The following is a 17,764-nucleotide window of genomic DNA, read 5'->3' as shown; positions in this document are numbered from 1 at the left end:
TGAATTGTCACAATTTTGCTAGCCAATTAATTACTTTATTTTTCAGGCTTAGCCAATTTTCTTTCTGTCCTCTCCTGAGCACGGGAACCCCTGTTAGTATTAGGGTATATGGGGTTGATGCTGGTGGAAGCCTAAGTACATCTTCATTGGGAATTAAATCTGTATCTTTTGGGCTATATATGGGGGCTCAGTCTTTTACTTCCTATATTTTTAGGAGGATAGCCTTCCGATGTCTGTTGTGTATTATTTCCTTTTCCGCACCCGTTACTATTCTATTCCCTGTTGAGTGCTTACTCTTTACACTGGGGCTACTTCCAATCTGTTTGTGACAAATAGTTATTTCAGGTTCAAGACGTCCAGACGTCTTAACGCCTCATTAATGTGCGCGGCTAGGGCAGATATAAGATGTTCCTTTGCGGCATCTAGGGACCTTTTTAGAATCGACTCAAGATCCCTATTATAATCTTCAGGGTCGGTATTATTCCCATTAGTGTTATGCTCTGTCTGGGTGGACACACTCCTCCCAACAATTCTAATAGGAACAGTGCTAGTTTTGGGTTTCCCTCTTTGTGTCACTGCCTCAACCGTCCTGGTCTTTGACTTCCTAGGGAGTACTGATTTCTTTTTTGTATCCTGTTATTTTACCGGCAGCTGTTTCTGGTTCCTTAGTCTAGTCCCTATTGGTAGACTAGAAATGTCGGTTGATTGAATTGAAGTGGACAGATTTGTACAGTCAAAAGGTAAATCATCCTCTATTTCTGTTCCTGTCGACATCTGCAATGGGATTACTGGAGTCCCTGATAGTCTTGGTGGATTACTCTGCAAAAAGATGGGATCTAAGGACAACCTCTTTTCAGCAATTTGAATCTCGTGATTTAAGAGGGATTCTGCCCTAAGAATAAAGGCATCCAAAGTGCCTGCCGGACCTTTACGCTTACTCATGTTTACCTCTCCTTAATCCAGTTATATAAAGGGAAAAATAAGAGAGGGACACACGAGTTGACCGTAAAGCCCAACAATGGTGAAAGATGAAAATGAATGACAGAACCGGCTACTTCTTCAAATTCTTTCTTACTGGTAGGCCAAGTCTTCTTTATCTGGTACAAGATGTTAGAGAAATGGCCCAGTCCAGTCTCTGTCAGGCTATGACGGGCGCAGACGGGCCCGCCCTAGGCCCACGTGCCTCCCTCGCTGCGGAAGTGTATGACCGGTCTTAAGGGCCTCAGGTGCCCTATTACAGTGTCACTGCCGTGCACGCCGTGAGGCCCCTTGGGAGTTGAAGTCCGGGGCCTCGCGTGTGACCAGCGTGTCTCCGTTCGCTCCACCATCAGCAGGGGATTAAGGCACCAAAGGGTCCGGGAGAAGACTGCTCCGCCAAGGGTCCAGGTAGGGAGCAGCAAAAATGATGCCCGCAGCACCCTCTAACTATGGAGCACTTTTAAGACTCATTTGCCTAATGTTGTATTTGTGTGGCGCTGCACAGCACAAACGCAGAGTAGGAAAATTATTAAGAATGTTTTTGTACTAGGAGGGTCTCCTTCAGTACAAAACCGATGCATAACTGAATGCATACAGCAAAGCAACATGATGGAAGAGCATGTGGGTTGGCACATGGAAGCCTAAAGTGTGCCGGCTCATGAGCTGGAGGAAACCAGCACCATGTTGTAGTACAAATTTCGTTATTCTGCCATCTTTTTTCACTTTCATACAACACTGCACTGCAACTTTGGTTGTTGCACTGTGTTGTGTGAACATTTTGTAAATCTCCCCCAATATTTCTCTGCTTTCATTAACAGTATTAGTGTAGTCCACAATAACTGAACATGACTCATTGGTTGCCTCATTAGGTAATGTCAACCCCATTCTTTTTATTCTTCTGAACTGTTTTTTATTTTATAAAAAGCATTGTTTGAGGCTGCCAGGTGTGTCCCATTGTCTCTCTCATACTTTTGTACCATCTGTGGATGTGTGAGGTCTTTCACAGGAGGTCTCCAATCCTCTTAATAATTCAAGAGGATCTAGTCACAGGAGACACTGTACAATGCATGTTATACATTTCTCCACTTTTTTATCAATTGCACATTTTGAATAAATGTCCTATGCTTCTTAAAACCACTATAGCCATTCTGACTGAAGTTGTGTTCTCTTTTCTTGGTTCAGGTGAATTGCCAAGATGATGATGGGGTTTTGGTGGGAGATTGGAGTGGTGATTACTCAGATGGGACTGATCCTAGCAGCTGGAATGGAAGTGTAGCCATTCTGCGAGAGTGGGGCCAACATAGCTACTCACCAGTTGAATATGGACAATGCTGGGTCTTCGCAGGTGTGACCTGCACAGGTATGTTACTAAGTGGCAACATTCAAAATAGTATATTTCTGTCATATGTCTAAGTGTTCCGCAGTAGTAAACAAGAGTATATCACCACATTATGTGGCATTAATTAGAAGTGATAGTTTTTCAAGAGGAACTTAGAAACATTCTTTCTCACTGATCACCTTCACAAAGATGCCATTAGTAAATCAAGCGAGCGAATCAGCTGTCATATACTACCTGTATGTGCCTATGTTGTTGCTAAGGCGGTGTCTCTCCCTCTAGAATTTAATAGAAGGCAAAAAAACAATGGTCTGGAATGCCACTCAGATTGATTGCGAGTGAGCAAGATTATGTCAAGCATTGCTTCCATCAGTTTGTTGTTTAGGTCGAGCCAGAGCCAGCGCGCAAGAGCTGCTCTGGCAATCTGTTGTAGGTAGAGTATGGAGGAGAAGCCCCATCCATATTTTTCATTGGCTTGTGTCTTTGTCCTTCGTAAATACTGGTGTTTGATTCCTTATTAGGCTTGTTAGTCCCTCCTTAGTATGACCATGTCATCATTTGTATCCTATGTATGGATATCAAAAGGAGACTAGCTCTAGATTGGGTTAATCTAACATTAATATTGCAGATTACTGTTAGTTACATAGCGACTCAGTATTGTTTTGCCAAGTGGCAGTGGCACCTGTTGGGTGTCTTTAGAAAGCCCTCACCCACCAACCTAGTTGGTGGCATGCTTCATCATCGGGCCCACCCAGTGACACCTAGCGTGTCCCGGGTGTGCTTCGACGCCTGATTACAGCGGAGCAGGTATGTCACTGTGTGTGCGGTGTAGGGTGTTAAGGTTTGTGAAGTTAAAACAGCTTGGCGGATGGTCCCTGGGGTGAGGATACTTTATTAAAAGGGCCTCCGTCAGCGGTTAAAAATAAGGCTGTGGGACGTTAGAGGCGGGTTACGACCTCCTACGTCCTTGGAGTGTCAACATGTTTCAGCCAGTGCCTTATACTAATCTGGCTTTCTTCAGGACAATAAAATATGTGTGGGTTAAAATAGGGGTTGTGTAGTGTAGTCTATGTGTCTACACGCCCTAAAGTGTATCTTACTGTGAGAGGGGGGATTCCCTTCTCAAGATCACCTGTACATTTAACATTGAAGACAGGTACAAGACAAACATAGGAGAGAAAGAGTCACTAGAAGGTATTGATCATATATTATGACAGCCGACTTAAATAGCGAATAGTGCAGGCTATGAGCTGTTTTAATCACTTCACCCTCGAAGTTCTAGTGCGATTTCACATTAATGATACCACCAGTATCATTACACTTGAGCCGCTCATAGCCTGCACTATTCGCTATTTAAGTCGGCTGTCATAATATATGATCAATACCTTCTAGTGACTCTTTCTCTCCTATGTTTGTCTTGTACCTGTCTTCAATGTTAAATGTACAGGTGATCTTGAGAAGGGAATCCCCCCTCTCACAGTTAGATACACTTTAGGGCGTGTAGACACATAGACTACACTACACAACCCCTATTTTAACCCACACATATTTTATTGTCCTGAAGAAAGCCAGATTAGTATAAGGCACTGGCTGAAACATGTTGACACTCCAAGGACGTAGGAGGTCGTAACCCGCCTCTAACGTCCCACAGCCTTATTTTTAACCGCTGACGGAGGCCCTTTTAATAAAGTATCCTCACCCCAGGGACCATCCGCCAAGCTGTTTTAACTTCACAAACCTTAACACCCTACACCGCACACACAGTGACATACCTGCTCCGCTGTAATCAGGCGTCGAAGCACAACCGGGACACGCTAGGTGTCACTGGGTGGGCCCGATGATGAAGCATGCCACCAACTAGGTTGTTGAGTGAGGGCTTTCTAAAGACACCCAACAGGTGCCACTGCCACTTGGCAAAACAATACTGAGTCGCTATGTAACTAACAGTAATCTACAATATTAATGTTAGATTAACCCAATCTAGAGCTAGTCTCCTTTTGATATCCATACATATAAACCGGGGATCTGGACTAGCTTTCTGGTCCTCTCTCTCCCTCTTGATTCTCGCAATCATTTGTATCCTCCCATGGCTGCTGGCCCCTTTACTTGGTTGTTACACAGTATGTGTACTTTTTTTCTTTATTGAGCTTCTCCTACATTAGGCACGATGACGTGCTTCGCTCACATTCAGCTTGCCATGACCATTTTCACTTTCGAAGCATGGCCAATGGCGGCCTTTTGCTTGCAATGCAATAGGTCTTGCATTTAAATGCGAGAACTATGTATTGCAAATATATATTTGTTTAAACGTCTTTAGCACAGAAAGGAAAACAATGTGAAGGCAGGAGGCAGGAGGCTCTGAGCAAGGTGTCCCTTCTCTCCGCTCCTCAGAGTGCTGGGTAAGCTGAATCACGGCAACATGGTGTCATTTTTGGGTTGCTACATCATTTCAAGGGTAGAAAGGGTGTGGGGAGAAGACAGGGCATCATCTTCAGGCACAGCTTCCCAAATGGTAGAAAAAAGCTTAACACAAAGCATTAGGCAGGAATTTGAGGTGTGGAAACAGGAACCTTTCCAAAAATATAGCTGTTCTGGGAGCCGCTGGGTGCCCCCTTCACACGGCACAGCCTGTCTCTGAGCAAACGAGGGCCCACTTCCGTTGCATGTAGACTTCTGCCCCGTTCGCTTTCCAGGATTTTATTTTTAATGCCCTAGGTATGTCAAAATTAAAATTCACCTGTGACACCCCCAACCCACACCACACACTTTTACCCCACTGACACACTTAGAATGCAGACATTTTTATTTTCTGCCAGAAGTGATTTATATCGCAGTTGGGGTCCTCATAAGTTTACAACATTTTTGTTGTTTATCGGCTTAATTGTGGTGCTAAAATCTGTTTTACAGAAGGATTGTCAATGTAATTTTTATTGTGGTTATAGAGAAAAACATCAACATTGATATAATCGTTTTTATTTAATAAATAAATGGGCAATATATTTGAACATACATAAATAAATTCTGCTCTATGAGATATGATAGGAGTGTGCTGGGTTGTTGTAGTATGCAACTAGTGATTCTTTTTCTCATAGGGCACTTTGCTCGGATAGTTACCACCTGTCTCAACATTCGTTGGACAGTTCCTACTTTTTTGGGAGAAAGTTATCATTCTTGTCTATTACGTTTGATTTAAAAAAAATAGTGTGCTGCATGTACGTTAACCTCCAGCAGAAATTTCCATTACATCAGCAAAATATTTTTGTGTGTTCTGTCTTTGCAGGTCACTTGTATTTCTCGGGTGCCCCAAATGCCCCCCCTATTTACTCTGTAAGCACTATTTACTTTATTGAGATTCTTATTGCAGACTGGATATGTGCTGCTTCAGCTGAAACTGCTTGTGTTCTTTTAAGCAGCGCAGCCGCCCCGGTTACACTGGTGCCTGCATTCAATTGCTTTAACCCGGAATTATCTTGTGTCTGTTTAAACCCGCCCCCCCATGTAAAATGGATTTAGAAATGATTAGTAAATTAAGTTGTGTGAATTCTAGGTAGCACATAATCCTGTGGTAATGGGCTGAAGCTGACAACAGCAAATCTGTGTTACATGCCATCTGTACTGAAGCCACCTAACAGGTTGTTTTCAAAAGCCTTTTTTATTAACATCACCACCACCACCCTAAATACAACCACCAATACCACCACCACCGAATTCCACCACCTCCACCAATACCATTACTAATGCCATCACCACCAATACCACTAATACAAATACCAACACCACCACCAATACCACCAATTCCACCAACACAACCAATACCACCACTGTCACCACTAATAGCACCAATACCAAAACCTCCAACACCGCCAATGCCACCACCACCAATACCACCACCACCAATACTACCACCACCAATACCACCACCACCAATATTTCACTCTTTGTGTCTGTGTAATTTGCAACACTTACACATCTTCTTCACTGAACTATTTATCACTACTTTGAAGATGTTGCAGGCCGGTTTTTCCTCAGATATTTACAATCTAACAAGCAATCGAGAAGGCCCTCGTTTGCAATGCAAAAGGTCTCACATTTGCAAGAGTTTGATCTGTTAGTATTGTAAATGACATTGCCCTGACAGGTTGTTTTCAAAAGCTTGTTTTATTAATACCACCTCAACCAATACCACCACCAATACCCTCAACACCACCACCACCACCAATACCACTACCCCCAATTACACCACCACCAATTCCACCACCTCCATCAATACCACCACCACCACCACCACCACCACCCATACCACCACCACCAATACCACCACAACCACCAATACCACCATCATCAATACCACCAAGACCACCACCACCAATAACTCCACCAACACCACCAATATCACCACCACCAATACCAACACCACCACCAATACCACCACCACCACCACCAATACCACCACCACCAATACCACCACCACCACCAATACCACCATCACCACCAATACCACCACCACCAATACCGCCACCAGTACCCCACCACCAATACCACCACCACCAATACCAACAGTACCACCAATACCACCAATGTCACCACCACCGATACCAGTATCACCACCACCAATACCACCACCACCAATACCAATACCAAAACCATCATCAATACCACCACCACCAATAGCACCAAAGCCACCACCACCAATACCACGACCACCACCACCATCAATACCACCAATACCAATACCACCAAAACCAATACCACTACCTCAGCACCTCTCGCTCACTGGTAATAGGAGGGGAACTGTACTAGGCCAGAGATACAACCGAGACCATAACTCCCGCTTTCCATGCCTGCCATAAAGCACTGCCCGCCCTGCACCAGCAGGTAAAGCCAGTGCCCTAATACAGCTGGAGTGTTTCTTATAAGCCCAAAGATAGCATTGACATTACGCAGTGCCACACTGCACACTCAAATCAGGGAGAGGGCAGGAAATAGCCCCCCCCTCCTGCTCTTCCTCCTGAGCCACAACAGTATAATCACAGAGCGAAAGGTGTTGGAGCGCTTTGTTAGTGTTTATAACTCGGATCATATGTAACTCTCACTTCACACTTTGAGTCTGTGTAATTTACAACACTTCCACACCTTCTTCACTGCACTGTTTATCACTACTTTGAAGACGTCACAGGCCATTTTCTTCCTCTGATATTTAAAATCCAACAAGCGGTCAAGAAGGCCCTTTACTGCAATGCAAAAGATATCGCATTTGCGAGAGTTTATGCTATTAGTATTGTAAATGACAATGCCTTCTATTTATGTTTTAAAACCCAAAACATAAATAAAAGGCGTTGTCTATTACAATGCAAGTAGCTCAAACTCGCATGAATGCGAGACCTGTTGCATTGCAAATGATTGTTTCATACTAGTGAACTGAGGGGCGAGTTATTTGTAATGTGCTACTTCTATGTGTCCTAGGTTGTTGGTATACAAGGGGACATTATTATAGTGTGATAAATATAACAAGAGAGTTGTTTGTGTAGAGCACATTCTGAAGTCATATATATCAAGGTACTTTCAAATGTCATGATGAAGCAAAATGAGGCAACAGTGTGATAATGTATTTGTCGAAATTCACACAATTTGGTTGAGCTGGGAAGCCACAGTTTATCTAAGGTTTCCTGGTTTCACTTTGTGCAATTCAGACTATAGATGGATATATATTTCTCTCTCCCCTTTTACATTAAAGGATCATAGTGTGTAAAATTAAACATGATGTGTTAAATAAATGCAGGTATTGCATAATACAGTTGACACAGGAAGTGATTCCATTCAAAATCTTTATTTCGGCACTAGCATCAAAGGCCATAAAAGAACAATCGCTAAAATGCAATACATCATAAGACAATATAAAACATTCAAATATACGTCCAAGGATCAGTACCACATGGACCAAACAGTGCTATAGTTATTCAGAAATACTATCCCTAGCACATATTGCTTTCCAGATATAAGAGATGACACTAAAACATACAGCAGGGAACTCCATAGGGCACAAAAAAATGCATTGCAGGCTTGTGGTACTCTGATACTGCGTGCAATGAAAATTGATTTTAAAAAGTACTTCCTTAAGCACAAATAAAATTGGCAAAGAAGCATAAAGTGCCAAGTGCTCTGATTTGAGATTCCATCACATGGGCTTGGAACAGACACTCTTTGCCATTGGTTAATGATGGGGAAAGCTATGAGGTAATGTACAATGTCTAGCCGCAGTCTAGTCAGAATGAAACGATGTGTATTTGACACCAAGGCCAAATACATTTTGAAACCCTAAGGCAAGGCGTATGACAAATATGTGACAAGCAGGGGTTTCCTAGCTTCATCAAGGGCTCTTTTTTTCTGCCCACACAACAGATAAAACTGTCTCCCCCTTTGACCTTTAGAGCATAAGAATTCAAGACCACTCCTGCAGCCCAAGAAAACCGAACGCCAAATTGAAGGTGTCATAAATATAAGACAACCACGGGATTTGGAAAGCATATTTGTACGTTAGACAGTCCCGTATGTTGCCTTAGTAAATTCTATCTCTGGGTTGGCCCATATTGAATGCCACAGTAAAATATGGTTGGAGTAAACACATGTCATCCAAGTGAGTTAACCCCACTTATGAATAATGGAAGATGTCGATGAAGGGGGAGTACACAGAAGGCACCTTAAAAAGGCATTTTTCTGAGCCTGTAAAGAGCTGCTAGACATCTAACCCCACACACCGCTCCGTAAGTAGAGGCTGCTAGTGCTCTTTTTTGCTTTGTAGATGGTAATCATATCTCTTATAAGGCAGAGGCAAGTTTGCAAGAGAACTTAAACACACCCTCACACACTGTTCATCTTGAGCTGGGCATTCTTTATGTGTTGGACTCAAGAGCCGTTACTAGGGAAGAGAATGCCCAGATAACTAAAGGAATTCACCTTTGTAATGGATGTGCTCTCCAAGAAAAAAGGCCTAACCTTCTGTGGCGTTTTAGCACAAGACATTACAAATGTATTGGTTTTGCAGATATTTAATTTCTTGGATTCCATGAATCCCACAAAGGTGTCCAGGGCCGGACTGGGAACAGAAACCGGCCCTGGCAAACTGCTCAGCTGGCCCCCCCTGATGTGAGGGGGAGTGCAGCCAAGCAGTTTGCGATGGCCGGTTTCGGACGATTTTGTTACAGGGGGCCGAAACTGCCGACCTCCGGTAACAAAAACGGACCCCCAGGGGCCCAAAACCGGCCCCCACCCTAGCGGCCTACCGGGGAAACGCCCGGTGCCCGCTATGGCCAGTCTGGTCCTGAAGGTGTCCATTAATCGCTGCAGTGTGAAGCGATCCTAGATAATAGGACCACATCGTCTGAATACAGGAGGATGGGAACCACGTGACCAGCAACGGTTGGTGCACTGGCATGTCAGGACCAAAGAATATTATCTCCACCAATTATATAAAGTTGACATAAAAATGGGGCCAACACACACCCCTGTCTCACACCTTCATAAACCTAAATGAGGGGCTATATTCTCAGTTGGGACCATATTGCACCATACCTGTAAGAATCCTATACAGCAGAGAAAAAAGGCAACCAATATTCTTAGGAGCCTCATATGAAAGCAGGATATGCCATAGAATTGAGTGGTCCACTTGATCAAAAATGCTACTAAGGTTGGCAAAAAAGTAAAGAATGCTGGCTTTGCCTTTGTGTATTTCCCAATCAGAAGTTTGAGATTTACGTATTGTTCCACTGTCCTAATTCCCTTCCTAAATCCATATTGGGCATCTGACAGAAAGAAATCATCATTAAGGCTCCCTCTTTTCCGTTTTTACTGATTTTTACAGATAAATACAAGCAGAAATGTAATAAGATGATCAGTAGCCGAGTAGTATTGATTGATGATGGTTTATTGATGGATTTCAAGGTTAAATCATGTAATCATTCAAGTATCATTCAAGTCTCGCCTAAGCCCCACCAGGAGCAGCTCTCTTGCTACTCAGCCCTCTCTTCCAACTGTCATCCATCCACCAGGCACACCACACATTCCATATTACCTCACACACTCAACATTCCACCATTCACCCAGATAGGCTGAGTAGCAAGACAGGTTAATGGGAAAGGCACATGGTATCCAATCCAGGATACCACACCACCTTCCCCCTTAAAAGGAACAAACAAATGAACAGTGTAAAAATGAGAATGATCATTCTACAATAGAAACTAGCATTGTAAAAATGAACTATCATAAAACATAAAAGTATACAATGCGACCACCCCTTCCCCCTTTACACGTAAAACAGGAATAGATTGATAATACATATTTTCGCATTGAACTTCACAAGATGTAAGGAAAAGGATTCACCGTCGCCCACACAACATGCTAGTTGGCCAGACCAGCAAAGTGAAAGAAATGGAGAAGTCACAATTAAAATACGCGAAAAAGAAAATCACCAAAAAATACTTAATCAAAATATAATTCCTATAAAGTGACGTGTGCACAACATACACTAAATAGGAATATGTAGATGAAATAGATGACAGTCACGTGCATAGAACAGAATTAAATATAATATTTGTATGAACAAATTTGTGACAGTCATGAGTGTAGGAGAGTAGGGTCTGCAATCCTATGATCACCCAGATTTTTTGCTTTTGTTTCACTGGTTTACGACTTTCTCTGGCTGTGGGCCTGCCAATCAGACCCACAGCCTGGCTGTTCTCTTTCTAAATTACGATATGTACCCTAGGTGCATTTACCAATTGGTACTGGGCCACCTTATCAGACCCTGTAACTCAGGGCATAGGTGTACCCAGGGCCGCCAGGGGCTGCAGCATGTATTATGCCACCCCTGGCTGGCCTCCTAAATTTGACACAACTGGCTGCATGACAGCTGGGGCGAAGTCGTGTAATCACCCTTTGCTTTAGGTATAGTAGTTCTATATCTAACCATACAATGGACACCCGAGTTCCTATCAGTCACTCCTATGGCAGGCCTTGACAATCCTGAAGGCAGAGTGCGTGTGCTCGTGTGAACTGTGTTCTGGCCCGAGCCGAGCCGGTTGCAGCTTGCGGAGCAAAGACCCAATGGCTGTTCCATGATAACGCGTGCCACATCGGTAACTACGGTGTCGCGTTATCAAGACATGTCGAGTAAGGTGTCATACGAATCGGGGTGCTGCCCTCTCACCAATTCTGGCGATGAGGTTAGCATTCCGCCCTTCTAGAGGGACACGACATGTACGTAACTGTGAACCCCGGTTAAAGTTAACGAAAGCCTCAGCTCCACAAAATGGATGCTGCCACCACAGACACGAGTCTGACCTCCTGCTGCTGGGAGTCCTTCCAGCGAGGAGCGCTTGGACAAAGGGTTTCCTGTCGAGGGCGGTGTTCGCACCGTCCCAGACAGGGTTTGTGTATTCTGGGTAGGTAGGGCTTTTGCGAGAAGGTGACTGCGGAGTGGCACCCCGGTGCTCACTACGCATCTGCCGGTTAGAACCAGTTCCAGGGGCGACAGCCCTGGCCTGGGGAAAGTCCGGCAGGGGAGAGGGGTGTAACTACCCCCCTTCCTGGTCCCACCCTTAGGGCAGGACCTAGTCATGTACCCACCCCTTTTTTTAGAATAAAGGCCGGAGCGGGGACCCTTCCAAATCAGATCATCTTTGAATCAAGAATACTTTCTACGAAAGGACTTCAAGACTCTTCTCAAGATTTCTCCCTTGTGACTAAGGAGTAGTCACCCTGCATCAGCGGGCACCACCTAAGAACTCTGCGGTTTGCTGCAAGTCCTTCCTCAAGGATCCGACGGCCCAGCTCGACGAGAACCGGCTTCCCTGGCACCTCTGACCTCTACCCACGTCATCAGCTCAGCTGTGATCTGTGGGTGCGACGAGACCTCGAGGGACCGGCCATCATCAGAACCTGCACGCTCTTAACCAGCACGACCATCGAGGTAACTCTCTGGTGAGTGCTCTGGGGTCCGAGAAGCCCCGACCCTGAGCCGCTCCAGCACCGAAGTGCAGTCTCCCAGCATCTCCACGATCTGCGTGGGGCCCTTCTGCTCGCTGCTCAGCCCGTTGTCTGGTCACTAGCCGCTGGCTTGTGCCCTTCTGTGACGACATCCGAGAATCATCACTGCTGGTCTGGTTGCCCCAGACTGGCCCTTGCTTCCATCTTTGCGAGAAGCACTCCGGACCCTCCTGGTCCACTCAAGACGCCATCTTAGGCCCACCACGTGGCCCCGAGATCTGCCAAGGCTTGTTGCCCCATCCTGGGCCCAGCGACGCCGACAGCATCATCCTTCGTGGGACAGCTCGCACCTCCACCGTGGTCGCCGACAAACGCCTCCTGGTCCGTGAGACTGCAGAGCCTAGCGTCGCCCACTCACCTGGTCGAGGTGACGGCCAACCGGTGCCTTCCTGGTACCCTCTGACTACTGGCTAGTAGTACGAACTTGGTCCCCTCTGCTTTCAGGTTTCATCAATCTCCGATCCAGGCTTGGATCTCTACGAACTATTCACCACTGGTCGCCGGCCAGCAACTTCTTTTCTTCCGGCTCCTGGCTCGTCAGCGAAGACCCCGACGCCTGTAAGACTTGTGCAGCCGCAGCCCTCGTGGCTAGGTAACTCGGCATTTCGGTGCCTGCATAGCCTCTTTACTCTAGGGTCCCGAGTCCCTCGCTTCCGACTTGCCTTATCGGGTCCGCCCGAGACCTTAACCTTTCCGTGTCCTCGGACACTTTTTAAACTGTGCACTTGAAGTATTTGCTAAAGAGATTTGGTTTGTGCTTAGTACCCTGTCCTCATAAAGAGTACAGGGCTGTTGTGATTCTTAATAAATATACTGTTTATTTTCATAACACTTGTGTGGTGTCCTTTCACTGGGTGTTCAAGGGGTACATGTGTGGTAAACAGCTGGCTTAACGCGCCCTCTCGAGTCTTTAGCCTTAGACTGCTCGTATCCACGCTACTAGGATAGCTGGTCTATAGGTTGACTTACAACCAAACACCATAAGGGTCGTTGGAACGATACATAGCGGTCGCTAGAATAGCGAACGTTGCATATCGGGCCAACTTCTCACATTGGTGAGCAGCGGTTGGGATTTGAGCTTGCTGTTGTTTTACCACACGTATCCTAAGAATATCTTGTTGAAAGATCGCACAAGTACTGTTAGTACATATAACTAAAAGCTTAGAATACTCTGAGTTCTACTGAACCAGCTGTTGTAGCTCCTCAAGGCTTAGCACACCTTGGCTACAACTCTTAGCAAGGGAACAGTAGGTAAACACATAGTGTAGGTAGGTGCATCACTTACACCACACTAGAAACAGTATGTCGGACAAAGGAGGAAACTCTGGGTCTCCCCTTGTGTCAGTTGACCCTCCACAGGTCATCCCTTCAGGATATACTGTGCTGAGCTTCAAGGAGTTAAGACGGCTGTGTCACTCCCGGAAGATCCAGCAGGGGTCTAACCCCACAACGTCCTTTCTGATTGGTCTCTTGGAGACTTATGATGCCAGGAGGGCTGAGAAACTTCTTAGCTCTTCTAATCCAGAAGGAGACATGCCTCCCCTCGAGGGAACCGAAGACGATCCTGACCTCATCCACCTCGCAACTGAGAACGTAGATGGGGAGGAGGATGAGGATGAGGATCTCTCTGGGGATGAGGCAGATAAGGGACAGGTAGAGGTCGTTAGACTAACGCGGTCCAACTTAAGCAAACATGATGGTGGTACTGGGGGACTCCCGGCGCTACTGTCAGGTCCGCTTAACATTGGGAATGGACGAGCCAGATCTCTGTCAAGAGGCTCTGGCAGATCCCTTCAAACCAATGGCTCTCACAACTCTTCTCAAAGAGGGATGACGTCCCCTCAGAGGAGAGTGTACAAAGCTAAGGAAAGGGCAGCCAATCTGAGGATCGAAAGGGAAGAACTTGCCCTGGCCAAAGAGAAGCTTGCCTTTGCTAGAGAGCAACAGTTAAGTGGGGTAGTCCCCACTGGTGGCAGCAATGTACCTAGTAATAGGGAAAAGAGTTTCGATACGAAACACCTTGGGAAGATAGTGCCCCCCTTTAAACAAGGGGACGACATCCACAAATGGATTACTGCTTTGGAGAGGGCCTGCACTGTGCAAGGTGTTCCCCAGAGTCAGTGGGCAGCTATCTTGTGGCTCTCCTTTGAAGGAAAAGGAAGAGACAAGCTCCTCACCACAAGGGTGGAGGATGCTAACGATTACCAAGTCTTGAAAAACACACTCGTTGAAGGGTTCGGCCTAACCACTGAGCAGTACAGGGTGCTGTTCAGGGATACCCAGAAAACGCAGTCTCAAGATTGGTCTGATTTTGTCGATTGTGCCACTAAGGCTTTTGAGGGCTGGTTGCTGGGCAGTAAGGTTACTGATTACAAAGGATTGTATAATTTGATGATGAGAGAACAAATTTTAAACAATTGTCAGAACCAGTTGTTGCATCAGCATCTTGTCGACTCGGATCTGACCTCTCCCCAAGAATTGGGAAAGAAGGCAGACAGATGGGTTCGTACAAGAGTTAAACAGAACCAGGGCCAGAATCAAGGTGGTCAGAAGAAAGCAGACCAGAAGGGTAAAGATTCTAAGGGGGAACAAAATGACCAAAAGTCTTCGACAGGTCCCCAACAACCCAAAGAGGGTGGGGGTCAGGCTCCCCAAAAGAAGAAAGAAGGCCAATCCAAAAGATGGTGCCAGTACTGTAAAAGTAAATCTCACTGGTTTAGTGAGTGCACCAAGAAAGGAGGAGGGCAGACTCCTGCCACTGCAGCCCCTAAGGCACCTGTGCCCCCTAGTACAGTCAGCAGTGGTAGTGCGCCTCCCAAGGCTTTAGTAGGGTTAACCCTGGGTTCTGAGGGGCGTGACAACTTAGTTGGCACACTCACTCAGGCTGTCCTTGTCAGTACAGGGGACGTGGACGTGTCCCCTGACGTAAGCCCCAATTCTTTGGGCAAATACCGAAAGACGCCTTTCATAAATGGAAAGATGGCTCAGGCCTATAGGGACACTTGTGCCAGCGTCACCATGGTGACGCCTAACTTTGTGGACCCTGGACAGATCATGCCAGGTACAGAATTCCTGGTGACCAATGCAAGCAATGTCACTACCAATCACAGTATGGCAATTGTAGCTTTCTCCTGGGGAGGGGTAACTGGCCAAAAGAAGGTTGTAGTTAGTCCAGACCTCCCAGTGGATTGTTTGTTGGGCAATGATTTGGAGTCATCACAATGGTCAGAAGTGGAGCACCGGACTCACATGGAAATGTTAGGTTTGCCAGCACATGTGTTCGCTGTGACTAGGTCACAGGTCAGGAAATGCCCCACTGAACAGGTGCTGGATCCTGGAACAACGGACCAGACACCTCCCAAGAAAAAGAGCAGTAGGGTTAAGGCTGCGCCTTCCCCCTTGCCCCAGGTCGTGAATCAAGTCTCAGAGGAGGCTGACCTACAGGAATTGAGGGAAACTGAGCCTAGGGAGTTCGAACTTGATCAAGTTGAATTCTTGGGTTCAGGGGGACCCTCAAGGGAGGACCTGGGGAAGGACCAGTTAGACTGCCCTTCTCTTGAACCCCTCAGACAGCAGGCTGCTGCTGAGGCTGCTGGGAACGCCACAGGTACCCACAAGGTATACTGGGAAGATGGACTCCTGTACACTGAGTCAAGAGACCCCAAGCCTGGCATGACCAGGAGGCTGGTCGTACCCTTGTCTCAGCGTGGTTTCCTACTTACCTTGGCCCACGAGATTCCCTTAGCAGGTCACTTAGGCCAGACGAAAACGTGGGACAGGCTTGTCTCACACTTTCACTGGCCTCACATGAACGAAGATACCAAGGAGTTTTGCCGCTCCTGTGTCACTTGCCAAGCCAGTGGTAAGTCAGGTGGCACGACAAAGGCCCCCCTTATACCAATGCCTGTGGTGGGGGTGCCCTTTGAACGGGTGGGGATCGACATCGTCGGTCCCATGGAACCACCAACAGCATCAGGGCACAAGTTTATACTGGTGGTAGTGGATCATGCCACCAGGTATCCTGAAGCTATTCCCCTTAGGACCACTACAGCACCTAGTTGGAGTGTTCTCCAGAGTGGGCTTCCCTAAGGAGGTCGTCTCCGACAGAGGTGCAAACTTTATGTCGAGCTACTTAACTGCTATGTGGAAGGAATGTGGTGTCAACTACAAGTTCACTACACCCTATCATCCACAATGCAATGGGCTTGTTGAGAGATTCAACAGGACCCTAAAAGGGATGATTCATGGACTACCGGAAAAGCTTCGGCGTAGATGGGACGTCCTGATCCCCTGCCTCTTGTTCGCCTACAGAGAAGTCCCACAGAAGGGGGTTGGCTACAGCCCTTTTGAACTTTTGTACGGGCATCCTGTAAGGGGACCCCTGTGTTTGGTGAAGGAAGGATGGGAGAGACCTCTCAAAAAGCCTGCAGCCAACATAGTGGACTATGTGCTTGGCCTCCGCTCGCGGATGGCTGAATACATGGAAAAGGCATCTGAAAACCTTAAGGCCAGCCAAGAACTCCAAAAAGCTTGGCATGACCAAAAGGCTGTCTTGACTGTTTACCAGCCCGGACAGAAGGTGTGGGTGTTGGAGCCAGTGGCCCCAGCAGCACTCAAGGACAAATGGTCCGGGCCCTACACCATCCTGGAGAAAAAGGGAGAGGTCACCTACCTGGTCGACCTGGGAACTCCCCGGAGCCCCCACAGGGTGCTTCATGTCAACAGGCTAAAAGCATATGTCGACAGGAAGGACATGAGTTTGCTCATGGCCCTAGATGAGGGACAGGAAGAGGAGAGTGACCCTCTCCCCGACCTGCTCACTCAGAATCCTGACGATGGCTCGGTAGATGGTGTTGTCTTTTGTGGCAGCCTCTCCGAACATCAACAGAGCGACTGTAAACAGGTTCTTCAGTCGTTCAGACATATGTTTTCTCTAACACCCAGTCAGACCGATTGGTGCACCCATGAGGTTGACACTGGTGACAGCTTGCCCGTCAAGAGTAAAATCTACAGGCAGCCTGATCACGTTAGAGACTGCATCAAGAGTGAAGTGCAGAAAATGTTGGAGCTGGGAGTCATTGAACCCTCGGATAGCCCTTGGGCTAGTCCCGTAGTTCTAGTGCCGAAACCTCACACCCAGGGTGGTAAGAGAGAGATGAGGTTTTGCGTAGACTACAGGGGTCTCAATGCAGTCACTAAGACTGACGCCCACCCAATACCAAGGGCAGACAAGCTTATCGATAGATTGGCTTCGGCCAACTACTTAAGTACGTTTGACCTGACAGCTGGGTATTGGCAAATCAGGTTAGCTGAGGACGCCAAGCCTAAAACCGCATTTTCAACCCCTGGTGGGCATTATCAGTTCGTGGTGATGCCCTTTGGTCTGAAAAATGCACCTGCCACCTTCCA

The 17,764-nt window shown here is 46.6% G+C and overlaps 1 protein-coding gene across 1 annotated transcript in view; it reads left to right on the top strand.

Annotated features, from left to right (window-relative positions):
* The window catches only part of LOC147705973 (protein-glutamine gamma-glutamyltransferase E-like), a 307,618-nt gene that overhangs the window by 184,172 nt on the left and 105,682 nt on the right, over positions 1-17,764 (top strand). The window contains exon 6 of the mRNA XM_086932430.1: positions 2,161-2,338. Within this exon, the coding sequence (XP_086788556.1) occupies positions 2,161-2,338 (178 nt within the window). The remainder of the gene's footprint in view (positions 1-2,160; positions 2,339-17,764) is intronic.

The sequence above is a fragment of the Lissotriton vulgaris genome, chromosome 7 (assembly GCF_964263255.1).
Source record: "Lissotriton vulgaris chromosome 7, aLisVul1.2, whole genome shotgun sequence".
Taxonomy (NCBI): Eukaryota; Metazoa; Chordata; class Amphibia; order Caudata; family Salamandridae; genus Lissotriton; species Lissotriton vulgaris.
Note: the sequence above shows the minus strand (reverse complement) of the source record. Positions and strands in the feature narration are given on the sequence as shown.